Source organism: Nesoenas mayeri (assembly GCF_963082525.1).
Source record: "Nesoenas mayeri genome assembly, chromosome: Z".
Taxonomy (NCBI): domain Eukaryota; kingdom Metazoa; phylum Chordata; class Aves; order Columbiformes; family Columbidae; genus Nesoenas; species Nesoenas mayeri.
In genome coordinates, this window is record NC_137542.1 from 7466760 (window position 1) to 7494005 (window position 27246).

General features: G+C 37.3%; 1 protein-coding gene across 1 annotated transcript in view; it reads right to left on the reverse strand.

The window, feature by feature from the left end:
- Positions 1-465: 465 nt before the first annotated feature.
- The window catches only part of PTBP3 (polypyrimidine tract binding protein 3), a gene marked incomplete at both ends in the record, with an annotated part of 39583 nt that continues 12802 nt past the window's right edge, over positions 466-27246 (reverse strand). The window contains 12 exons of the mRNA XM_080362199.1: positions 466-598; positions 1288-1365; positions 2386-2602; positions 3149-3241; positions 3760-3793; positions 6430-6560; positions 7220-7297; positions 11695-11869; positions 14849-14959; positions 17777-17941; positions 19769-19915; positions 20779-20944. Of these exons, the coding sequence (XP_080218325.1) occupies positions 466-598; positions 1288-1365; positions 2386-2602; positions 3149-3241; positions 3760-3793; positions 6430-6560; positions 7220-7297; positions 11695-11869; positions 14849-14959; positions 17777-17941; positions 19769-19915; positions 20779-20944 (1528 nt within the window). The remainder of the gene's footprint in view (positions 599-1287; positions 1366-2385; positions 2603-3148; positions 3242-3759; positions 3794-6429; positions 6561-7219; positions 7298-11694; positions 11870-14848; positions 14960-17776; positions 17942-19768; positions 19916-20778; positions 20945-27246) is intronic.

Below are 27246 nucleotides of genomic sequence, written 5' to 3' on the forward strand. Positions count from 1 at the left end.
ACCCTGGTATTATAAATACTATTTAGAAGACACTTGCAGTCAGTGCTTGCTTTTCTCCAAGAAACTCAAGCAGTGTTTCACATTCAAATTAGTGTTTAATCTGTGTAGACTCACTGTATTGTTGGAAATACTCTCTTTTTTGTATATAACAAAAGTACTCCAAAATGTTTAGTAAGGCTGATTTAGAATAAAAGCAAAAAGGATGCTGTCAAAATATAATTTTCAATAGGAAATTTTATGACAAATATTGCTGCTAAAGCAGTTTCACAGAAGAAACTTCCTATTAATGAATATTGAACTTTGATCACATACTGGCTGATAAAATCAGAAAATACTATCACTTGATTCTTTGTGCATGAATGAGCTTTTTCTTTTAAGAGACAGAGCTTGTCACAACTGTTTCATTCTCTCTGAGAATTTTACTATAACTGTGATACAATCTTAAAGAGAAAGTTCATAGAAAAGTCACATTGTATATTTTGAGAAGGAAACTCTGAGGTTACGATTTTGTCCAAGGTCATGATTGTGAAGCTCAATGAGAGCGTGAACTGCTTCTTCCACAGAGCCCAACTGGATAAGAGCCGTTCTGCAATTACTCCTGAAGTACAATACGAACCATTATTAATCCTAACCAAATTTTCATTGCAAAGTCAACACTCAGAAGTGACAAATATTTTTTCAGCCACATCACACACACTGAACACTTGTACAGTGAAAGAATGAGAACTAGTTTTGCACCTGCTACAATGAGATTACAAACAATTTTTGCAGCTCAGAGGCCTAGAGCCAAGCCATTCTTCCATTAATCTGCACTTCAAACAAAACCAGGGTTGAAATAAGGCTTGAAGACCTCTAACAAACACCTATATTGTACATACATATGGGATTATTCTAGCAGATATGATCATGCTAAAATAATACTGTCAAGAAACTTTAAGGAAAGTTAGAGCAGATTCGGTGTCATCTTTTACATGACATTTCACATTTACACAGCTTGTATCTCTATATAAAGAAGCAAGTATTTACTTCCCTTAAGCTTATCTATCTTTGAACACATGGAATTTGTCGAAAGGCTGAATATTCTTTGTTTGATTATGCTAACAAAATCTCAATTAACATTTCCAGATTAGAATTATCATAAAAACTGGCATAGCTGTACAGCTTTTGCCTGTAGATGTATGCACATGGAATTTTGCCTGTAGTTATATACACACCGAATTTCCCAAAAAAGCAACTAGCTGTCTTCCAGGATGAAATCTTGCTCAACAGTTTTACAAGAGAACTTACCGGAAAAATCTGAAGGCTTTCACAGTACATCCAGTACTTGCAAAAAGGTTCTTCATATCGTCAACAGTAACACAAGGCCTATTAAAAACAAACAAAACAAACCCCCGTCAACTTGTAAAAGAGCGCGGAGTTCTGTAATAGTATCAAAATCTCAATTCTGGCTTCTAAATTAAATTTGAAAAACAGAAACTGTCTCCACCAACTCAAGCTGTGTCAACACTTTAGTGTCAAAGCCAAGATGCTTGGGCTAAATTCAGCAAAAAAGTGTGCTACAAAAATATTTCAGATACACCTCATAGCTTTTCATTCTTCCCCATTCCTCCCTCTGTTAAATTCTGATTGTATAAAAATCACTTAAGATCTTAACAGGTACCTTCAGAAATATCTTTCATCTTGTTATTACTGCTAATGCACTCCCTATTTTCAAAGTTTTCTATAAAACCATTTTAAGTGTCTTTTCTTTTTCCTCTTAAGTGGACAAAATTCCATGGTTTTCCCTTTTCCCTCTCTGCACAGCTGACAAACAAAAGAAGCCTGTAAAAAGTTATGTTTGGCTGTCACTCCATACATTGTTGACAACATTCAAGCTAGAAAAAAAAAGCTTGTTTCAGTTTTAAAATACGTGTGTCTTAATACATCTTTTTAAAAACAATTTCCCCCTATGTAAAAGGTCAGAATTCTGTAGAAAACATTCTTTAAAAAGTGTTAGATTAATAACCGCATCTACATTACATAATGATGCCAATGATTAATTTGATGTAATATAACTCCAGTACGTTATCTGAAAAACCATGTCCTCAATCTTCGCAAAAATGTGTAACACAGGACTTAGGTGAAAAACAAAAGCATATTCTCCAGAAAATGTAAACTGTATCAACACTTGCAAAGAAGAGCATTCAATCAGTTATCCTCTTTGCTAACAAAAAAAGGTCACATTTAAAGGATTTGCTTATTGTTAACTACAGAGCAGAACAACCCTAATTCTCAGGAAACTTTAAAAGGCCAAGGAAATTTAAAGCTTATGTCAGACTTCGTAACTTAAGAATATAACCAAAAGGATACTGCCTTTCCAAGAAGATTACACATGCAGATACTCACGGGATGTTGGAAAGATGCAGGGTGGCAGATGGAGGGAAGATATTCTGGAAGTTCTTAGAGCCAGGAATCTTAAAGCGATGTAAAGGGCTATTGCTATAGTCCTTTGTCAGACCTTGGTCATCTTGTCCCTCACGAAGAAGCTGAACTGTGTGATGTTTTGAAAAAGTAGCATGGAGCACCCTTCCATAAAGCCTCTGTCCATTCAAGTAGAAGATAGCTAACCAGTGGAAATATAATTTGAACAAGAAGGAAGGGAGGGGGAGAAAAAAAAAGACTATTTGAATACTAATATTGTCTTCCATTTAGTGTCAGAGTTAGCATTCTAAATTTACACTGCAACTTCCATGTCCAGCAGGTGGGCTATGTCATAACACTATATTTAAAACAAGTATAAGGATGCAATATAACATCCAGTTCAAACACAACAAAAGTGTGAAATCATATTTCAATAAAGAGCAGCTGATTATACTTAAATAACTAGATACAGGATAAACTACAGGAAAAATGTATGATGTTTTAATTCTAACATTTACTAGATGAAGATTCACAGAATTTTTTTTCTAAAGCACTATAGGAAAATAATTTGTTCACAGGAAAGCAGACAGATCATTATCAACCTATACAAGGAAAAGTTTTTACACGTAGTAAAGCATCACAACGATGGATTTAATTTGCTTATGCTTGTTACTGGCAGACAGCAAATTCCTCATCTATATCAAACTCACAATAGTTTGAAGCATAACCGTGCCCTAAAAATCAGTACCTAATCGAGCCTGGTTTGCATCTCCCATCTGAATCAAAGCCTTTTCTTTCGTCTTAAACATGATCTTCACACGATGCACATTACCATATATACCTGTGGAAATCCAGAAAAAAGAGATGCGTCCAGAGTACTACTACAAAAAGCACAGGGTAAGTCTGTTTCTTTTCACTAACATTAGTGTTACAAAGAATAATCACCTCATTAAACTGGTTGGTTAGAATATTAAGATGAAGGAGAGCTTCCAAGTTTGTGTATTATTTTCTGAGGCTCAGAAATGGGGAACAAAAATAAACCCAGGATCTTAGTCATAAAACTGCATGTTTATGTACAGCTTTTAAACAGTGCAAGAGTGTTGAAGTCTTCTTAACAGAGGCATATTAAAATATTACTATGCCAAACATTGTGCTCTGCAACTAAGGTATGTGCCAATTCTGTACTCTGTTCCCTCTGATGCATGTGGCCTGCAACTACTGACTCAAATTACTGCCATTTTAAAACCATCACATTCTCTTGCATGTTTTCTGGACAAGGACAGAACAATGGAGTGTGTGTCAGATAAATAAAAGAATGCCAGCCCTGTAGTTTCTCAAGGTATATTTGACATATCTTACCAAATAGGATGAAAAGTCCATGGGGTGTGATGGCCTGTTTAAATGATAAAATGAGTTTATTATTTTTAAAGTCATGCAAATAAAGAAATCTATTCCTTAAGTGCATGGTAAATAAAAATAATGGAAGAGATACTGCACACTAATACATGAGCCTGTCTTTCCAAAAGCCATTACCTCCAATAACTACAGTGTATAGCAAATATATACTAACAAGAATGCTATGCCCATATAAAATATTTAAACAAGCTAACACTTCAGCTCATGCATTTTCATCACTCAAGAGTCAGTCTGTCATGTCAAATAAGTTAATATATTGTAGCTTAATTATTTGAACTTATTCTTTCCAAGCTAGCAGTTCATTCCCTGAACAATTAAAGCTATTTGCTAAACTAGAAATAGAAAAGAGCATTCAAGAACTCCTCTCTATTTTCTACACAGCAGACGACTACCAAACTAAAACCAGTCAGCTCTAAATGTGTTTGTTTTGTCTTCAGTTTTGTTCCCATCTCTGTATGTGACCATGACATGATACACACACCATTTAAATCTTTATACATGAAGTATACAGAAAGTGGTATTTAAATTGTGTTTTATTAGAAGATGTGAACTAAACATTGAAAGAAATCACTTTTCTTCAGTGATTTTTAATTAAGTCCTTGTGTATCAAACTCTGTAAGCACCAAAGAAGATAAAGCACCCTAACACAGACAGATTTTAATCAACTGAGGCAAAGGTTTTGCCAGTAATGAGTCCTAAGAATACCTGGTTATCATAAGCACCACTCACACTCTCCAGCCCAATTCAGTCTGAACTCACAATGCTTCAAATGTGTACCAAACATACCTAAATGATTTAAAACGGGAAGATACTGCAGCCTAAATGGAAGCCCATACCCTTTTATCATCAGCACTTAGTGATAAGGAACAATTACTAACCCTGTAAAATTTAAATGCTTCCAGAGTTTATCCTTCTGGCCCAAATATTTTAACTCAGCACAGAGTTTAAAGACATTTAGCAAAATGAGACTGCAGTATTTCTACTAAAAATGTTTTTTATGGAAGACAAAACCAGCTAATTTAAAAGTCATGAGAGAATGCTCTAATGCATACTGAAACCCTGCAAAAGGGGAAAAATATAAATTGAAATAAGGAATAAGGTCAACCAGGTTTTCTATACATAGAAAAAGAAGTGACAGGGCTCAGACAAATACTACTGAAGAATAAGTGTTAAAAAGTTGCCAAGAAATATATTTACAACAATTTATATATCCAACAATTAATGTTGTTGAACATTCTTATTTTTTACCTTTTAAGAGGTTAAGCATTATTTAATGCATTTATGTTGTATCACGCACTACAGCAGAAAGTTCTACCTGACTTCTTAGATGATTCATATTAACTAAAACAGCAATGTCCTAAAATAAATTTGACCTATGCTTCACATATGATTATTCTTAAAAAACACACTCTTACAACTCAGAGATTTATCTTGAAAGATTAGCTGCAGAAAACATATCCTCCACAATAATCAGAAATTAACTGATAGATTAACAAATCAAAGAAAAATCAGCTTATCTCACAGTCCTAATCTGTAGCTGTTTCTTTTGATGCTTACTGTGGGATTCAGCTATTATTACAAAGCCAGAAACATGACAATAACTTAAATATTAGAGGAACTGGTCAATCAATTTCTAAACCTCAGTAATATGAAGATAAAATTAGGGCTTACTGGCATAATGGAAGTTATCAGTTTTTTTGTTAAATGAATCTAATGAGCATGTAAAACAAGAATTTTACATTGCAGTAGTAGAACTACTTATCAACAGTCAAGTAGAATTGTGTTATAAGTCATGGCCTCTAAAGCTTGATATACATATATATATATATATTATTTTTTTTTTAGAGATGTGCGCTGCTTTTAATTAAGCACAGATCAATGTGTAATACTTAAGTAACAGGAGTAGGCTTATAAAACAATCTATGTCATTTCCACTATGAAAATAGCTATCGAAGTTGTCCTTGGTAATTTTACTACCAAAACATTAAAAAAAAATTTGTGTGGTACTATGAGAAGTAAACATGTGTAGTTATTAATTTTTAAAAATTGATTTAGTGTCAATAGCAAAGTGCACATATGTTCTTCCTATCCAACCTGGGAAAACTTGCAAAACTAGAAAGATCCTATCAATGTTTTGAAAGGTCCTTGATTTTGTATGCTTTTATCTCCTTTTATCTTCCCTCCTGTTTCTCTAGTTCCTCATCATCTATAACAAACTAAAAATTCTTCACTTTCTCTGATGATAAAGTAGCACACAGAGGAGTCATATTAACAGACATACCAGTAAGTTTAGTCATAATATATACTGTTTACCTGTTCAAACATTTCTCATGTCTCACCACAGACTTTTCTCAAATTATTAACACTAGATACACTGCTAACATAGGTTACCTAAAGTAAATTGTGTTGGGAAGCTTTTCACTGCTGACTGGAGGTTTTAAACCTCATCAATATTGCAAACTATCCTAAACAAGAGTAGAGCTATCCTGGTTTTTTAATATTATCAGCATAGAGATTTCCTCTCTTATTACTTCAGCTACCGTCAATTTGCAAAAAGGATTCTGGCAGTAGGTAGAAGTTGATACTTGCATCAGTTCCACCAAACAAACTCACGTTAGGGTTGAGGTTGCTGACTAGTAAAACAGAATTTTCTGAAAAATCAGGATGAGTTGTCTGTTCAGGTGCTGCAGGTGTGGTAACTGCAAGAGAACCAACTGCTGCAGGAACAGGTGGAACCAAATTACCTGGAAGGGTATTAATAATATCACTTGACAACTCGAAGTGGAAAAGACATTTTAGAAGACAAAAGCAGGTTACATTTGGCAAAAACATCAATATTCAATTAAAAATGCTTTTAAAGAATTTAGTTTTTCCTAGTATCTGACCAATAAAGCAGGAAGCAGCTCCCCTGCAGAGATGAAGAAATATTCAGCAATGCCAACAGATCTAAACAAAAGGCGACACAAATTGCAGCCCAAGAAAGAATAAAAAAAATTCAGCACAGAGGTTTATCCAGTACTAGAAAAGAAAAGATCGCTGAGTCTAGAAGACTACTTATTTCTTATTGTATGTTCAGAAGAGGGGAGACTTCCTGCTTTAGTTTTGAATGTCTCTGAAGTCTTATGATTCTTATAAAAACAGCTGCTTAGTTTCTTCTCTTACAAATAATCTTCATAATGGCTTTTAATTTCTTCACTTATTAAATTACAAACTACATTAGCATGTATTTTTAATTACAGAAAGTAATTTTACTGAAGAGTATGAAAAAGAGAATCAGAATGACTGAAATGAACATCATGTTCTGACTGATATATTTGAAAACAATTTGCTCTGAACACAGGTGTATTCAGATACACCATTAGCCCCAAATGCAGACACTGTATTTTAGAAAGTAAAAACTTACCAGCATTTTGAGCAAAGCCCCCGCCTGGGGTAAACCCAGCAGCCTCTGTATATGATGGTACGATATCATTTTGGGTGCCTAGAGAGAGCAGACACATCTAATTAAAACAAAACATTCTAAATTTTTGGAAGACAGAAGAGACTTCAGCAATGAGAATCAGATTCCATTGTTGCTATTCTGACCTCAGTCAGCAATTATCACAGAATGACAGAATGTCCTGGGCTGGAAGGGACCCACAAGGATCATAGAGTCCAACTCCTGTCCCTGCGCAGGACAACCCCACAGTTCACACCATGTGTCTGAGGGTGTTGTCCAGTCTCTTCTTGAACACTGTCAGACCTGGGGCTGTGTCACCTCCCTGGGGAGCCTGATTACATCTTTTATAAAATGTTTGGGTTAAAAACTCCAATCAAAATCTAAGACTATGTTTTACAAAGACAATTTTCAGCCACTTTTGAAGGCAAATATCCCTATCCACCTTAGTGTCCCTCTCCAAAATGAAGTCAGAGCAAACTGTAATTTAGACCATTTTGAACAGGAAAGCACAACATAGATTAGTATTCATTCAAGTGAAAACAGCTGTGGTGCAATGTTCAACTGTTTTTATTCACACAATGGAAATGCACTCCAGAAATTTTCTAGAAGTAAATACACCCAAAGGCATTTTGTCACAATGAGATACAACTGTTTCCTAGATATTTCTAAAACCAGCATGGGCTACATAACATAAACAGCCACAATGAATCTGAGGTTCTGAATTTTACTGGCTATTGAGATGCATAAAGTATACCTATTTTGCTTTTTAAAAATACAAATACATCCTGCAAGCTTAGCAACGCATTTGTTTAACTACTCAAATATTCACCATTGACTACAAAAGTCTACATTCAGATGGTTATTGACAGGGATGACATAATACAATAAGAAGTATCCCTTATGAATAACAAAAACAACAAATGAAACTGACACCACAGATCAAGTATTCATGAATACTGCACCACATTATACCTCCCCTTATCTGTAGCCACAAAGTGCCTTTCATACAAACAACCCAATACATTTATCACACCATAGAAAGTCACTGTATTCTCAAAATACATGCACTGGTGCATTATCCTGTCAGATTCTGGCAATATAGGTGTCAATAATTTATTCAGTGTCCAAGAGCGGTAATGGAAACATTAATGAATAAATAGATAAAGCACTTCTATTCTGCCAAATGAGACCTGCATGTTGCATACTGATACCATAATCAGGCATGTAAAAATTGTCAAACAGAGCTAATGAAGAAAGATCTGGAATTCTTCATTGCATTTTTCGTGCATAAAATCATTTGCTTCATGGCTAGCATCTACCTTTCAAAGCAAGCCAATTCACATATCACTGTTTATGCTCCCTGGGTGAGGAAACTCTATAAACGCAAAACATTCACAAATTCTGCTTGTTCCTAGAGCATTATTTTTTTCCACCAAGACCAAAACAAAAAATAGGGAAAAAAACCCCAACCAAGTTTCAAGAGCAGTTCAGTTTTGCTATTAAGCTAGCTTCAAGTCTACAGAAAAGCTGGATGTATTATTCTGATAGTTACCTACTTATAATTCTCCATCAAAACTACATCCACCAGCAATAACACAAAAGTGTAAGTGCTGACATGACTCCCAACATCTTTTCCTCATGTCAAGCAACTGAGGACTATCAGAACATGCCTGTGGCAACATATGCATGTTATTACCACTGACAGAAAGGCTGGAAGCGTACTCCTACCAGTCTACAGCTATTTTTAAAAAAGAAAAATAGCTATGCAGCTGCTGCACTGTGGCTGTACTACAGACAGATTTTGACTGAGACATCAGACTCTTCCTTACACCAGCACCTCTGGTGTTCTTGTTATTACAGTAAGTATTCAGACCAAAAATGAGATTACTAGCAATTACAAGCTTGGAAGAGTGAGGGGAGAAGAAATCTCAGTATCACAGTATGTTTGAGATTGGAAGGCACCTCAGAAGATCATCTAGTCCAATCCCCCTGCTGGAGCAGGAATGCCTAGGTGAGGTCACACAGGAACATGTCCAGGCGGGTTTTGAATGTCTCCAGAGAAGGAGACTCCACAACCCCCCTGGGCAGCCTGTTCCAGTGTCTGTCACCCTTACTGAGAAGTTTTTTCTCAAATGTAAGTGGAGCCTCTTGTGTTCCAGCTTGATCACATTACCCCTTGTCCTATCATTGTTTGCCACCAAGAAGAGCCTGGCTCCATCCTCATGGCACTCACCCTTTATATATTTATAAACATTAATAAGGTCACCCCTCAGTCTCCTCCAAACTAAAGAGACCCAGCTCCCTCAGCCTTTCCTCATAAGGGAGGTGCTCCACTCCCTTAATCATCTTTGTTGCCCTACACTGGACCCTCTCCAGCAGTTCCCTGTCCTTCTTGAACTGAGGGGCCCAGAACTGGACACGATATTCCAGATGTGGTCTCACTAGGGCAGAGTAGAGGGGAAGGAGAACCTCTCTCGATCTACTAACCACCCCCCTTCTAATACACCTCAGGATGCCACTGGCCTTCCTGGCCACAAGGGCACAGTGCTGGCTCATGGTCATCCTGTTCTCCACCAGGACCCCCAGCTCCCTTTCCCCTACACTGCTCTCTAATATGGAATTTCCCAGCCTATGCTGGAACCTGGGGTTGTTCCTGCCCCGATGCAGGACTCTACACTTTCCCTTGTTAAATTTCATTAGGTTATTCCCCGCCCAACTCTCCAGCCTGTCCAGGTCTCTGGATGGCAGCACAGCCTTCTGGTGAGTCAGCCACTCCTCCCAGCTTGGTGTCATCAGCAAACTTGCTGATAGTGCACTCTATTCCCTCGTCTAAATCATTGATGAATGTATTGAATAATACTGGCCCCAGTACTGACCCCTGAGGCACTGCAATAGATACTGGCCTCCAACTAGACTCCGCACCATTGACTACCACTCTCTGGCTTCTCTCCTTAAGCCAGTTTGTAACCCATCTCACTACTCTATCATCTAGACCACACGTCCTCAACTTAGCTGTGAGGATGCTGTGGGAGACTGTGTCAAAGGCTTTACTGAATTCAAGACCACCTCCACTGCTCTGCTGTCATCCATCCACCTTGTTACATTCTCATAAAAGGCCATGAGGTTGGTCAAGCATGACTTACCCTTGGTAAAGCCATGCTGACTGCCCCTAATGGAGAAGAAATGGAGAAGCATCCATTTATTATCCTCCAAAACCATGTGTATAATGTTATCTCTGCCCTACAAGCAGGTTTGTCCTTAATCTACTCCAATTGTACTTTTGCATTTCATTGACATTTCAAATTGTGTAAGTCTAATCAGAACATACCAGATCTATAACAGCATGTTTCCATGTTGCTATATGGCAAATCCTCAAAACAAAAACAAAGAACGAACCAACCAAACAAACAAAATTGATGGTTGTACATTACATAAAGATCCAAAGTCACTCTTTAAGGATACCAGCAAAAACACTCAAGAAACTAGTGAGTATAGCTCACTTTCTGAGCTACCAAAGCCAACTAGCCCTACCCTGCCCTGCCCCCCCCCAAAAAAAAAACCCTCCCAAACACACAAAAATACCCCAAACACAGTATCTGCCATAGCCATCACACAAAACTAGAGGAAAAAGGGGAGTTCTTCCCCAGTCTTCGCTACTGTTCTAACCAACTGGACAGTATTTAGATACTATTCAACAGCAGAGATGGTTCTTAACTGTGTATTATTGATAATGGTTGTCATTAGTGAAAAAGAAAAACAGCGAAAAATGACTCAAATTGCATTGTGAGCACTTTTGCCATGTCAACAGAATATTCTGTTTGATGATCTGATTACTAAAGCTGATTAAATAAGCATCCAAAAGCTGTTCGCACCAAAAAAGCTTCTCCAGTCTGGCTCCAAGGAGACATTGTCTCCTCTGTGCAAAGGAAACAAATACTAAAATCCAATAAAATGTAAGTGATTTTATGTTTTAGAAGGTTACTACAAAACATATGTAGATCAGTGCAGCATTTCTAAGTTTCTTATGGTTTTGTTTGTTACAGCAGACAGTTATCCTAAAATATCAATGAATAAGAGCTAACACCCTTAGAACAAGCAGCGTTAGGCAACCACTGGCAAATTTGGATAACTGTCATTGAATATTTGACATCCAACATTTATTATACATTCTGTATCAATGATACTTCACAGGATTTTACTAATTTAGCTTTGTGACACTTCTAATCTGCCCAAGAGCATTCCTGATGTTACAGTTTCAGATATTCATTTATCTTGAGTAGGACTTGCTGCTTTCCATACAAACTTTACTGGACCTGACAAACAGAAATGTATACAAAATATCCCCTTCTATGAATCTGTTATGAACCCATAGCATAAATGCAACATAAAAGCATAATGACCTTATAGTGTATTTATCACTGAAAGTGAAGGTTTCTTACCATAGGCAGCAGCTATGGGTTGATCCATGTATATCTGACCACCAACAGAAGGCAAGTCAAGGCGAGTGAAATCTCTACTCTTCTTATTGTTGTAGTGTATAGTAAGGCTGGTAAACTTGGAGAAATCAACACGTAAAGTGCATCCTGAAGTGCAGATACTTTGACCATTCAAAATCTGAAAAAAAAAATAATTAGATTTTCACAGACAAAACACATATCAGCAGCCACTGCTAGTTATATGTTTTATTTTCAACCCACAGTTGTATCCAAACAGAAATTCACTGTCTGTTTTTAAGGTGCTGCTTTTAAATACCAAGTAGACAGTTATATGGCCATTATCCTTACCTAAACCTCCTGTGTAGAGTACTAGTGTAGTCCACTAATTAGGAAGTACTATGTCACCTTGTGCCAATGGACAAAACACAGCTTTAAGTATGACTTGTCTTTCTAGCTGTGCTTCTAACCTCACTTGTTTCCCCCCTCAACATACAATATCAGATGCTAGTAGCAATACTAACTTGCAGATTTTTATTGTATGTAACTGTCACTTACATGAGGTGGTGAAGGGCCTGGAGCACAAGTCTAATGAGGAGTGGTTGAGGGAGCTGGGGCTCTTTAGCCTGGAAAAAAGGAGGCTGAGGGGAGACCTTATCACTGTCTGCAACTACCTGAAAAGAGGTTGCAACATGGAGGGTGTTGGTCTCTTCTCCTAAGTACCAAGTGATAGGACAAGAGGAGATGGCCTCAAGTTGTGCCAGAGCAGGTTTAGATTGGATATCAGGGAAAAATTCTTCACGGAAAGGGTTGTCAGGCACTGGAACAGGCTGCTCAGGGAAGTGGTGAAGTCACCATCCCTGGAGGGGTTTAAAAAGCATGTAGATGAGGTTCTTAGGGACATGGTTTAGAGGTGGACTTAACAGTGCTGGATTAGCAGTTGGACTCAATGATCTTAAATACCTTTTAAACCTAAGTGATTCTATAAAATCCATCTGTTTAGGAGCAGCTATGGTCAGAAAGATCACTTAAGTATTATTCTCTACCTAAATCAGTCTTAAAGGAATGATGATGGATGACAGGGGAAAAAACAAACACTCAAAATATACTGGTTTGTTACACTTATTTAATATAATCTAGACTGAAAGTATAATTTCTGAGAAATTTTTAATAAAGTATAACTTATTATTAAGGCTGTTCTTTAAGAAAATCTGCTATTGCTAATTAACAGGTTATAATCCCCACTACCTTTACTGACTTCCAATATATACTTAATCTCTAAAACACATAGTGAATTTACTTACTGGACTAAAGGGCAAATAACAATAGATAAATATTCAGTGCCTTTAATTTTGAAGCTGAGAAGGAGGCAACTTCAGTAATGAAAGTAGGGTGAGAGTTCCATTCCATTTCAGTAATTTTTTGGGAAAAAAAAAAGCTATAATAAATACCACTTAATACTTATCAGAATCTATTCTTCTTTATACCTTCTAATGGAACTTCCAAACTGATTTTGTTTATTTACTAATATTGAGGTGACCACACAGGTTAAAAAGAAACAAAGTGTCTCAGGATTATTTTCAAGTAAAGTATTTCATTTTCTGTCTTTATTTTTCACTTCCCAGTTCAAGTATTACAATGTGATGATTTGTATCACTGCTGTTCCTTCTGCAAATATCTTTGAGGTCTCAGCTCTTAACATTTCATTATCAAACTACTCCCCACTAAGGAAATTAACAATATTTTTCTAGAAATTAAAATATTTAGCTATCATAAGGGAATTAGTTCTGAAGGTTGTTTTGGGAAAAAAAAAAAATTATTCAGTTTACATGGAAAGGTTTTGGTAGCAGTGCCACTGCTGCCCTGCTGTGGGAAGAGACCAGAGGCTGCCTCGTGCTGGACAGAGTGAGTTCCAGGCAGTTCCAAAACAGGTCGGCCACTGCCCAAAGCAGAGCCTGTCAGAACACTGCTGGTGCCTCTGATAACACATTTAAGAAAAAACACTGTGCAACAGCTGGGAGAGAGAGGAGAAAAATGTGAGAAGAGCAACTCCGCAGACACCAAGGACAGATAAGGATGGGGAGGAGGAGGCCCAGGTGTTGGAGCAGAGATTCCCCTGGAGAAGATCATGGTGATGCAGGTTGCCCTCTGCAGCTAGTGGGGATGGACCTACACTGTAGCAGTTTGTGAAGGACTGTATCCCACAGGGAAGACCCACACTGCAGCAGGAGAAAAGCATCAGGAGGAAGGAGCCGAGAGACAAAGTGCTACAGACTGACCACAAGCCTCATTCCACATCTTCCCGTGCTGCTCACGGGGAGAAGGTAAAAGTGTTGGGAGTGAAGCTGAGCCTTGGAGGAAGGAGTAAGTGGGTGGGGAAGGTGATTTTATTTTCGTTCCTCACTATCCTGCTCTATTTTTAATTGGCAATTAATTAAATCAATCTTTCCCAAGTTGAGTCTTTTATGCCTGTGACAATAACTGTTGAGCAATCTCCCTGTCCTTATCTTAGCCTGTGATCTTCTTCATCTTATTTTTTCCTCCTGTTTTGCTGAGGAAGGGGGAGTGAGAGCAGCTCGGTGGGTGTCTAGCAGCCAGCCAACATTAACCCACCACAGAAAATACACCTAGAATAGGTGAGCTCTTATGTGTTACTGAGAACATGCATTTTAAAAATCACGGTACAGCTGGTTTGAAATTAAGAAGTTTAAGGTGAAAACATGGATTACTGTAAATTTCTCACTGAAACTGAAACACACAAAACATGTAATGTTCCTCTAATCTCTGAGAATTTAACTACACTACTCTTAGTACTGAATCTCACTGAAAATATTCCATTTAGTTTGAAAAGCAAAAGACTTCTTGGTCAACTACAGTTCCCATCACTCATCACTACTGACAGCTCTGATTTTCATTATGGTAAACTTGTGCAGGTCTTGAGGTGTGTGCTACATATTTATGTTTGCAGTTGATGATATAGTGCTATCCTCTTAACTAATGAAGGATGTCAAAGTTATTCATGTGCAGCAGGAGTGCTAGAATGATAAGAAGTCATTAAGTTCATGAACAAGCTATCCCTAATGTTCCAGATTTAACTGCGGGGGAAAAACAAAAAAAGAAAAAAGAAAAAAGCAAATCAATATGTATACACTACACTTACCATTTTGGCAGAGAATGCGCTCTTTGGATTATCATATTCGGCTAAAGCTTGGAATTTACTGTGCTTAGTGAAGATTATAATCTTTAAGACAGACCCAAATGGAGACAAAACCTGAAAAGGAAAAAATGTGGACTTTCAGAAAGAATTAATAATTCCTGCACACTAAAAACTAGCATTTAAATATTTCATATAAATTTCTGAAAATTATATATTTTGTGGGAGCTGAACAGAAATTGAGTAAACTCAGAATTCTGTTTCAGGTTAAAAAAAAAAAAGGCGACAAGACATGGAGAAGGATAAAATTTCCTTAAATATTTAGCAATGACTGTTCAGCTAAGAGCAGCAAAGAGCAGCCCAAAGAGACATTTCTCCTATGTCTGCAGAGAAACTGTGGATAATCAAAGTTGAAGTCTAAGAAAGGGACTTTCACAAGTCAACTGAGATGGGAAATGTAAACTGCCTTTCAAGGTAGCCACATTTACATTCTATATTTCAAACAAATTCTGCAAAGTTGGTGACCAAAAATACTCTTAAATGGTTGATGTGCCCACAAAGTAATCACGCAGACCCACTGTCCAAATTAGAGGACAAAGAAGGAAAGAAGCAAGACAAAGACCTAGTTCAGGACCTACCCCTCTAACTTAAAATTAAATGGTATTTGATTTAGTGGAAATGCAAGCATTGCAGAAAAATTTTAAGAGGTAGAAATTAAATACATATACACTCAAAATGAGAGTGCACACTACATTAAAGGGTCTATACAAAAGCAAAGCCACAAAAAAAGTACGGCTACCACGGAAGTGAAGAAAAACTCTATCCAAATTAATAGTGGAAGAGGGAAGGTGAGTTTGGGGAGTACTAACACTTTTAGAAAAAAAAACAAAACAAAACCTTAGAAGCAATGCAAAGTCAGGAAAGCAGAACCCCCAGACAAGTATTAAGCCTGCAACAAAAGAAAGGCCAAAGATAAAGACAAGCATCTCTTGCAAGCCCATTAGGCCTGGAATCATGGATATAAAACACACTGTCCTAACCCTTTATGCCCAGTTTTTCACTCTCTCAAAAACAAGGTTTTAACGCTGCAGTCATTGTTTTGTGGTAGAAGATAGAACATAAACCTTTTTTCACAGCAATTTAAGATCAACAATAAAGTCTCTGTTCGCAAAGTACTTCCCCTTAAGAAAAGCCTAAATACAACTTCTGAACATATGCTTTTCCATGTTTATCTACAAGAACAAAAAGATATTTTTAAAATAATGAAATTCAATGTATTCCTCTTTGGTTTTAAACCTAAAACCCACTGTATATATCAATTTTGCTTCTGTAAATCTAACAATATTCTAATTCTTATAATAAATATTTTAAGGTGAATTGTGGTTAAAAAAGCAGTTCGTTTCTTTACAAGCAGTTATAACTTACAAAATATTATCAAAGTTTTGGATGACAGCTTGCCTACTAGTGTTCCATATGACGCTATACTTAACAGTGAAAATTTTCACTTCCATTAACCGTACCACATTTACAAAGTAGTGTTACATTGCAGCTATCAGGCCCAAAGCACTGCTTTAACTAGAGGAGATTGTCCCCTGTTAAGATCTCCAAATAAGCTTCCTTTTCAAATATTTTTAATTTTCTGAATCTATTGCAAAAGTAGTCGGCAATTCAAAGACTGAAAATACAGTTCTGCTGCACTGAAGTAAACGTTAATCAAATTAAAGTAAATTAACATGAATCTCTTCTTTCACTGCCTGCTTAATAAAAGACAAAACAAAACACAAAACCCACATGAGATTAGACTCTAGAGTTGCTATTGCAGTATTAAACTACTACAGGTCCCATAACCACAGAAGTTTGTTCTTAGTTATTCTGAGTGCACTAATACTCCTGAGCAGTTGACATCGTATTTGCACAAGCTCAATGAGTTAACAATACTCATAGATACAGATATAAGTTTAGATCAGCCAAATTGCTACAGCAAAGTGACAGCTAGTATACTAGTTAATCAGTATCATGAGGGGGGAGATATAGAGAAAGGGAAAATATTAATAAGTAACAGAAAAAAAAGTGTTGGTAATAATCAACTGTTGTTTCAGATGCTACAAGAGCAGCAAAAACCTTCTCCCAGGACTGCAGGTCCCTGTAAAAACATCACAATTCTTTTAAATCCATTAATTCAAGAAACTCATATTTGGGCATGTTTTTTTGCATAAATTTACTAGCAATTACAAAAGCTTCAAGTATGAAACACTTTGCAACACCTGAAAAAAATAAAGTATTGGCAAATGCTTCAGACACAAAGCAATAGTCTCCTAAAGTTATTGTTTTTAAACTTATAGCTCTCAACAGCATAGCACATCCCCTAGCAGGAGTTATGGTGATGTCTTTCATAGCTATTAGCCCACCACTGTTCCAGGCTTTCAGCAGCAGTTGAAATAAGTGGCATTCTAACAGTCAATGAAAAATGAAAAACATTTGTCCAAGCAACTGTACTTGTATATTATATCACTTGCATCAAATTATAAAAGTGCATCTAAAACCTGAAAACATAATCTATACTACAAAAGTTACTCAATGCAGAGTGCTAAAATGCTGTTCCACAGGCTCTTAACAATCAGTATTTCACTAGTTTATCATGCATAAATCAGAAATAACACTTCAAGTTTGTTGCTGCTTCCCCAAAACACAAGGAACTAAAAGAAATCAAAGACAACATGGAAGGCTGAGTACAGAAGCTTTTTTGACTGTTTTTTCCTGTTCAAAACTGATTCAAGTATAGATTCCTAAATTGCAACAAATCATTTAAAAATTACAGTGACCATTCAAACAATTAAGGATATACAGGTATCTTTAAAAAAGAGAAGAGTTAATGGATTTATAATGGCAACATTGGAACAGATTTTAACTATTTTTACAAGCAATTCTCATTACCTCATGCAGCATTTCTAGAGTAAGAGGGCGGAAAACATTTTCAACAATGATTCTAAGAACACACTTGAAACCTGGGCAGAAGCCACCTCCAGCATCAGAAGCACTGGTAACAGCCTGGCTTTCAAACTGCGTAGTGTTCAGAGCTTGGAACATACCTTCAGCTCTCTGAAATCACAGAGCAGAGACCACAATTAACTTACACAAATAAAAACTATTCACAGTATCACAGTATGTTTGGGATTGGAAGGGACCTCAAAGGATCATCTAGTCCAATCCCCCTGCTGGAGCAGGAACACGTCCAGGCGGGTTTTGAATGTCTCCAGAGAAGGAGACTCCACAACCTCCCTGGGGAGCCTCTTCCAGTGTTCTGTGACCCTCACTTAGAAGAAGTTTTTTCTCAAAAATTCATATCTAAATGTTCTCTTACAAAGAAGAGCATGTAATTTTCACTTAAAATGCAACTTAAAAAAATATTCCCTTTACCTGATTATTGATTCAGTAAAATCATATCACTTCCTTCCTTTTGCCCTCTGCTAAAAGAAGTCAGATCATACTTCCACAGAATTATGACTTTCATTTTTAGTTAAAATGTTACTACTTTGTAATAGCATATAGACATATTTTCCTTTGATTCAGTAAGCTTTTGTCATTCTAGTGATTTTCCAGCAAACCAATATGATGACAATATTGTAATATACTCACAACCAGTTAGCGTACCAACCAGAGGTACCTCTGCTTTATTAGGATTTCATTACCTTTAGGAACTAAGTTTTGCTGTGGATAGGCTTAAAGATGTAATGCTCTTTTTTAAAGATGTACCATGCTCTTTTTTCTGAGCTAAAGAAAACAAAATCATGACACAAATTATACATTATGTTTTGTGTATCTAAATGGCAGGTCAATTGCAATTCAGGAATCAAAAAATCCAAATGGATTTCAACTACAATATGATAGACAGATACTTGGATCTTGTTGCACAAGAAGTATTTCCTTGTTTAGAGATTAGGATTTAAATTGGTCATCTGCAATGTTCAATTCATATTCTTAAGAAATTAATTTTTACTACTTCAAACATACAAAGAAGAAATTAGTTCTGGTGTTTGGCATGAACTTACACAAAAACCTGATGTTTTATCAGTGAAAATATCCATTTTCTTTGATCTAGGTTCTTAGAATAAACAGTCAACATTTTAAAAGATAACACTACTAGAAATAAACTTGAATAACTTAAAGGTGAGGATTTTCAATGCCTGAGTTTGGCAAGGCCTTGGAACAGTACCAACAACACAAACCTTAGAAAAGCAGGTTACATGACACCTCACCCTAACATCCATATCTGATAAAGTACAAAGCTTCAAAAGAGCTGCTTTTGAGGCAGAAATTGGTTCATCATATATCAATTGGCTTGCTCTTCCATACATACTTCAGTTAGTATCTACAGACCCATGGTTAGCAACTACCTTTAAGAAAACACACCAAAAAAACTGAAGTGGCATGTTTTTGCACTATTCCTGTTACCATATTACACACACAGTAACGGGGCGGGGGGGGTTGGAAATCAAGACTGATTACGCAGAGCAAAGATCTACCAGAGAAGACATCACATTTTCTTCACATTCTGAGGCTATTCACAGCTGTTATCCAACATTAAAACTTAGGAATGGCCAAAGTTTTTTCAAATCATATTGTTAGCAACTATTTCTAAGCCTGGAGAAGAGAAGGCTCCAGGGACACCTTATTGCCCGATAAGAAACCCTGGTAGGCAGCTGAGTACCACACAGCTGCTTCGTCACCTCTGCCCAGCAGCATGGGGAGAGAATCAAAGGGGTAAAAGTGAAAAAGCTCATGGGTTGAGATAAAGACAGCAGAAAATATCTTGACATTATGTAAGTGCCACAAGCTACTACAAAGAAAATTAACTCTGTCCTTGGCAAAACCAGTACACAACTCTATGTGCAATTCTATCCTGTTAAACAGAAATACTATACTTACAGCCTGATTAGGCAGATTGTCAATCCCGAGTTCTCCGGCATTGGAATACTGAATAAAAACAGGCTGATTTTGGAGCAAAGGTGCAGCAGGAACATAGTAGTTCATCATATTAACAGCAGTTTCTTCAGTATCCATTTCCAAAAATGCCTGCAATCAATACATAGCAGTTTTCAGTGTTGTTTTGTTTACAGGAGAGAACAAAACATCAAACCCCTATTTATTCACAATTCCATTCTCACTAGAAGAAGATCATGTGAAAGCACAGAAGTGATTTGCTCAGCATTAAAATGTATTTGTGCGTGTGTTTATGGAGATCTTTGTTTTGATGTGTGGATTTTCTTAAAAGGTCCTACACTGTGAGCACAATAAATAATTAAAGAAGTGGTGGAACAAGTACAAAATACAGGAAGCAATGCTGCTACAAATACCACACTGCTGATGAATTTATTAGATTCCAAATCCAAGCACTATTACTTAAGTAGCAGATACCCACACTGATTGAAAAAGTAGTAACAGGACACTATATCTATCAGTTTGTGCACTGTATTAACCCAGCTCGGTGCTCTACACAATTTTTTAATGAACGCCTATGATTTTTAGGATTTCAGAGTTTACTAATGATGTGAACTACCACATCACATCTAAAAGTATTAAAAAACCCCTAACCAGTTTATTTCACATTAAAAAATAAACACGCATGTTAGTTATCAGGCAGGTTACCTCAAGACATATTGATATCAATAGTGACAATGTAGTTATCATTTATATAGTCTTACATAAGGTGGATATAATGTTTAGCAATATTATTTGCAAGTTACTAGATCATTATTTAATCTAAAAGTATGTTAAAATAAAAATTAAGACATCCTTTAACACTGGAAACTATGAAAATCTTGAGCTAACTGCAAACTATTTAGACATTGTTGCAATCGTTTCAGCCAAATGCAACATCAAACACAAACCACATCTTCAGCCTTGCTCTTGTAATTGAAAAACTGAAAATTACATACCTGTCTTTTTCCTTTTAGCATCAAGATGTTGGTTACTTTGCCAAAGGGGAGGGCTAATGAAAGGACTTCCTCAGTAGCATCACTTGGAATATGTCTAACATGAAGGACACGTGAAGGGGAGTACAGCAATCTGCGTCCTTTAAATTTCTTTCTGTTGCTCACATTACTTAAAATATTTTAGGGAGTGGGGTGAACAGGCAAGCAAGACAATGTAATTGTACAGTAAGCTCATGAGGTTCAACAAGGCCAAGTGCAAGGTCCTGCATCTGGGTCAGGGCAACCACTGGTATCAATACAGGCTGGGGATGAAGGGATTGAGAGCAGCCCTGTGGAGGAGGACTTGGGGGAATTGGTGGATGAGAGATTGGACATGAGCCAGCATCCAACCATATCCTGGGCTGCATCAAAAGGAGCGTGGGCAGCAGGTAGGGGGAGGTGATTCTGCCCCTCTGCTCCACTCTGGTGAGTCCCCACCTGGAGTCCTGTGCCAGCTCTGGAGCCCTCAGCACAGGACACACATGGACCTGTTGGAGAGGGGCCAGAGGAGCCACCAAGATGATCAGAGGCTGGAACAGCTCTGCTGTGTGATTGGGGGTTGTTCAGCTAGAGAAGAGAAGGCTCCAGGGACACCTTATTGCAGCCTTTCAGTACTTAAAAGGGGCCAATAAGAAAGATGGGGATCGACATTTAGCAGGGGCTGTTGTGACAGGACAAGCAGTGATGGTTTTAAACTAAAGGAGGGGAGATTCAGACTGGACATGAGGAAGAAATTTTTTACAGTGAGGGTGGTGAAACACTGGCCCAGGTTGCCCAGAGAGGTGGTGGATGAACCATCCCTGGAGACATCCCAGGCCAGGCTGGACAGGGCTCTGAGCAACCTTATCTAGTTGAAGATCAGGCAGGAGGGTTGGACTAGATGAGCTTTGAAGGTCTTTTCCAACACAAATTATTCTATGATTCTATAGATACCAAAACTTAGAGAGAAACTGATGTCCCAGTATTGACATTGACTTGTCTATAGATCTTTGAATCCTAAAAGAGGACAGTTCATGCATAATTAAAGGACAACTTAAGAGCTCTTCAGCTGTTCCAAATATCCACTGCAAGGAGATCTTGTGATGTGTTGTATTGCTTTGGGTTTGCTTGCTTATCATTTCATGGTTTGGTTGTTTGTTTTCTTTTGTCTTCCTGGTGTGGTGGGGTTTTTTTTGTTTGGTTAGGGTTTTTTCAGACTTACAGATAGAGACACAAATAATTTCTTCCCAGATTCCCATGTAACATACTTACAAAACATATACAGAAGAGGGGCAAGTAGTAACTGGGAGTTAATACATTCATTGTTTTTATTACTAACTTCCTGCATGGTACGCTAATTAAATTAAGTTGCTACCTCAAGTTAATTTTTATATTATTAATGAAAGTCTGCTGTCCCACTTGATTGTAAGTTTTAAAAAGTCTTTGGAAAAAACAGACAGCAGTGAGGCCTGAAATCCATACAGATTTTAAAGTCTTCCACTTTGGCAAACAGCCTTTTAACATATGCCTATTTGGATCCTCTAACAAGTAAGTGACTGACAGTCATATTTCAAGACAACTTGGGAGTTCTTGAGAGCACTTTTAAGCAGAACACAAATCTGGAAAAAGAATATTGTTCCGGAAGCTGTCACAGTGGAGTAATAACTTAAAAATAGTAAAAATGAAATCCAGTAGAAAACTGCAGATCCCAGTGAAAGATTCTCCTAAAGCAAGCTACAGAAGGTTATGAGACTTAGTAAAAAAAAAAAAATCCTAAACTGAGAGGAGAGACAGCATATTTGATGGGAATTGTATTGAAGTCTGACTGCGTACCACTTAAGTTACAGGAAAAAAACGGGATTTTTTTGTTTTATTCATGTGCCCACAAACAGCTCCACTGCACCAAGAGAGATAGCCTTAACACCTCATATGTTGCATTTAGCCTTCCAAGGAGAATCACAAAAGAATAGGAAAAAATATCTGCATAAGCTTAAGTAATTTCAAGTTTTGAGTACAGTCTAAGGCTGACAAGTGGTTCCCACAAGTCATTCTGTATAAGGATCTTTACAGAGGGTTATTTTACTAGTGGAAGTCTGTAAAACTCCAAGTTAAATTATCTAACCCCAACCATTGCACACTCATAAGCCAAGTTAACTAATTGCCCCACCTGCAAAAGAGAAAAATACGTTATGCAATGATTTTTCCATCGTGGAATTTTGACCAGCATCATGTGCTCAGTCTGCCTTCTGAAAAATGTGAACACATGACACTCTTGCTGGGGATGAGACTTTAAGACAAACAGCAACATATTAAATTCATATCAGTACCAAGCCACAACAGCGTATATTACCATTAAAGCCTGACAACCTGTCCTATTTTGTTAAATCTACTTTTCAGGTTGAAAACAGACAAGATGTCCTTGACTTTAAGTCTAGGACTGCTGGACTAGGAAAGCAATAAATGAAACCTAACACGAATTTTACCTTTAGTTTCAGATAAGAGACTCTCACAGAAGCAATACCTTCTGGGTTCCAACTCGTTATCAAAGGTGATGAGATGGAGCTGGGTGGCAGATACAGCATTTGCTCCCTACACCTTCACTGAGAGATATGGGCATTTTCAGGTCAGGCATTCAGCCAAAATGGACAGTGCTTACCAGACAGTTTCAGGCTGTGTACATAAAGTGTGCATCCTCTATCTCACTACCCACCCATTAGTGAGCATATGTTAACTCCAGTTGATCTGGCTCCTGAACAGTGACCAACCCTTAACCTAAAAATGCTATTGAAGTGCTTCTTTTCCTGTTGTAATTACATTAAGTTTTATGGAACTTTAGCTAAGTCACTAAATCAGCAATAAAAGCTAGCAGTCATTCCACCCCAAGTATAGAGACCTCAGCATTTTTTAAACCATGCTTCTTTCTCAAGCCATTGTTTGATACTGATTTTGATGCAGAGTGATAACCGTGTGGTTTTCCTGGCATCTAAATTTCAAAATTGATTCAACAATTCTTTAAAGCACAGCCAAGGCAACCATCTCTTCCAAATTTTAGACTCAATTGGGTAAAAAGCAAAAAATGCTTTCCGAGAAAGAAAAGGCTTATGATCAAAGCAAAATTTGGGGCCTGGTGCTACAAAGGGAAGTTCATTACAATAATGATTTGTGGCTGGTACAAATGTATTTCCCAAGTAAGCAGCCTCAGATAAAGGAACCCTAAAAATATGGTCATACACTGGATGAAAAACAAAAAAACAAAGAAAACAACACTGCAGGTGAAGAAGTTGTATTAGGTAAAGAGATATATCTCAATAGAGCTTATATAAACCCAAAATGACACAGACTTATCAACAAAAATTAGAGGGTTTTTTTGGATTTATTAGGAGACAAACGTGCTTATCTTATTTTAAAGTTCAATATCATTTAGACACCCTGGATGCCACCAAGAAGGATCACAGGTTGCACTGATGAGTAATAAAAGTGACTTGAACTCAATATAAATTTATATTCCTTGCCAGATGGTTTCTTCTCAACATAATACTATCTATACAGGCCTGAAATATATTTCAGCTACTAAGTTACTGAGTTATAAACTCATGTGTTTCAAGCCAAGCAGAAGCCTCTGGACATCACATTGAATCAATTAGCAGAAGTACAAACAAACTGACAGGTGCAAGTCAAAGATCAGAAAGAAAAATTTTCAAGTTAGTTCCTCAGACTCTTCGTTCCCTTTATTTCCTATTGGAAATACAGCAAGGAAGCCTTAGATGCTTATCAAGAGGTCACCTGTTCTGTCCCTTGACACATTATAAAAACGAACTCTTTGGAAACCACTGCAATTGTCTATGTTATTTTATCTAAAGTTAACTTATGCAGCCACGGGCCACTAATGCTTCAAATACACCTAAACTGAAAGTACCTCTAAAGGATCAAGTCCCATCCTTCTCAGTTTTTTGTCTGATCTAAATCTACAGGTAACCAAATACACTTACTGCATCTTTCTCAACACATGGAGTAGGGAAAAGCAAATTTATTTGGGTGGTAGTACTAGTTTAACATGTTTGAAAAAACGTATGGCTGTGGTTTCACACTGAGCCATTACATTGCTAAAATATACCCAGTTTCCTTACCTTGCATCTGCCCTATTTGCCACCACCACCCCCCCAAAAAAATTCTGCTGAAGAACAATCTATGCGGATATGTGGTGAACAAGTTCAAGAAAAATATTATTTAAAAAAAAAAATCACTTTTCCTACTGCTTTGCTTGCAAAAACACTACCATTCGTCTCAGCTCATGGGAAGATTGTCTGGGGACAAGAACTGGCAGGAAGACATCTGAATACAAATCACAGGACTGTCTGTGCTGCTGCTCATGAAGTTCCAGAAGCAGGGTAGAAAGCAAGAACAAGAACAGCCAAGGCAATCAGCTTAACTCTATCAAAATCCACATAACGTGCCCTAAGTTCCAAACTGAGATTGATATAGGATGTTCACCTTCCATCTCTGTAATCCTGACAGCCTTGAAATACTTCAAAACAAATTCCTTTAAAATGCACAACTACAGGAAAACTGAGTAGGCACTTCAGCTGTAGAGAAGGCTACTTGCTTGGTCATTGTTATAGAAAATAGACTTTTTTTTTTTTTTTCACATTTTAACTGATCAGTTAAAAAAAAAATAAAATCAAGCACAACAAGAAGCAGCACCAAAAAAAAAAAAGGGAAAAAACCCACAAAACATGTATTTACAGAGCAAATACATAATGTTGAACAAGAACTGTGATTTTCTTTTTTTTTTATGTATACCTGTATCTGAAGAAGAATTGTTCATTGTAAAGGCCCTGTTACCAACACCAGAAGAAAGAAGTTCATCAGTTCCCCACTAAAAAATAAAAGACAAGATTACTAGTAAAAGCTGTTAGAAAAAAAGCCTGATATAAAAGCACAACATATCCTGTAATTTATTCTTCCCAAGAACAACCCCTTTCTATACACGCTTATCCACTTTTGCTGTGAACTCATTTTCCAGGAAAAAAAATGACAACTACACAACTTTTCCTTGTGTCTCAAGATGTCAGCAAGTTCAGCTGTGTTACACTTCTTGGTTCTCTTATTATTTATCATACTACAGTTTACATTTTCGAATAATAACATGCTTATGAAAAGAAGTGAGCTGTATGCAGGCTTTAAGTCTGCAATGCAACATTGCTTCCAGATATGAGTAAACACAGCCACACAGAGAAGGTCAGCATCTGTGACAGGACACAGTGGACCTCAAGCCAAACTAACTCAAGACATATTTAAACATATCTATGGCATATTTTTTATACCTAATCCTTGTCCTAAGAATTTGATGGTGGGTCATATGCATTTAGGAAAAAATACTGAAATTCTAAGTGTATGCTTTAAGAGCATTGACAATTTGAGGATCTAACTACAAATAGAGAAGAGTTTGAGCACTACAAGTTCTTCATTCAAAAATCAGCACCTAGCTGCCAGTTAAGTCTGTTTACTCTTTAAGCCTGATCTAGTATGCCAGCCAAGTACCACCTTCAGAATGCCAACAAGACACAAGGTAGCACAGCACCTCAAAGGCAGATAAAGTTCCTGAAACTTTCACTACACTCATCCGTAAAAGCATTTCCATGAAAAGGTTGAGACTAAGGGAGTGGTTCTACAAGATGGAATAAGCTGATTCAAACAGCCTCTCACCACTTCACTGGAAGGAGAGGTTCCCGTTGCCCTTGCCCCAGGATTCCCACCTGCTCAAGGCCATGAGCTGCTTATCTTGCACCAGCTCTGGTGCCTAAAAGATTTTCCAGGAGATGACTCAATCTTCCAACCCACCAGCACTCCATAGTGAGTTACGCTAGGTAGTTGTCAGCTGAAAGAAGGGTTGAAAAGTGCCAGGATCCCATGCAAAGAAAAGGGTAAGGGTACTTGAAGAGGAGATGGGACTAAGCACCTTTTGGCAGCAGCAAGCCACCAGGCTGCCTTTCATAGTCCTCTTTGAGCAGTACTTCCACAGACAAGTTTATGAGCTGTCTGTGCTTAAGGGAGCAGTTTAGTTCTTTTCATACTTGCGATTAAGCATGTGTTCCTGCTGCTTCCTCAGTGCTGGGAAGGTCATTCACAACAGAAGGCTGTGACCAGGTCAGAATGCTGAAAAACCTTTTCAGCCAGATTTAGCTGCTCATGAAGAAGCCCAGGTGTTAGTGTAGGATGGCGGGAAACATGGCTGTGTTCCTTCCTCTCTGGTAGCAGTACAGACTTATTGTTAACCACGAAACTGCATCTTAACAGCATATTAAAATGCAACATGTAATTGTGGCAAACACTCCAAGAAATTACTTTTAAATTAAAAGAAACAAAAAAGTACTTATAGTTCATGCAGAAGTTAGGAAAATGTGCAATGGCAAGATTTTTTACAAATTAATATGTTACCAAGGTATTAGCCTA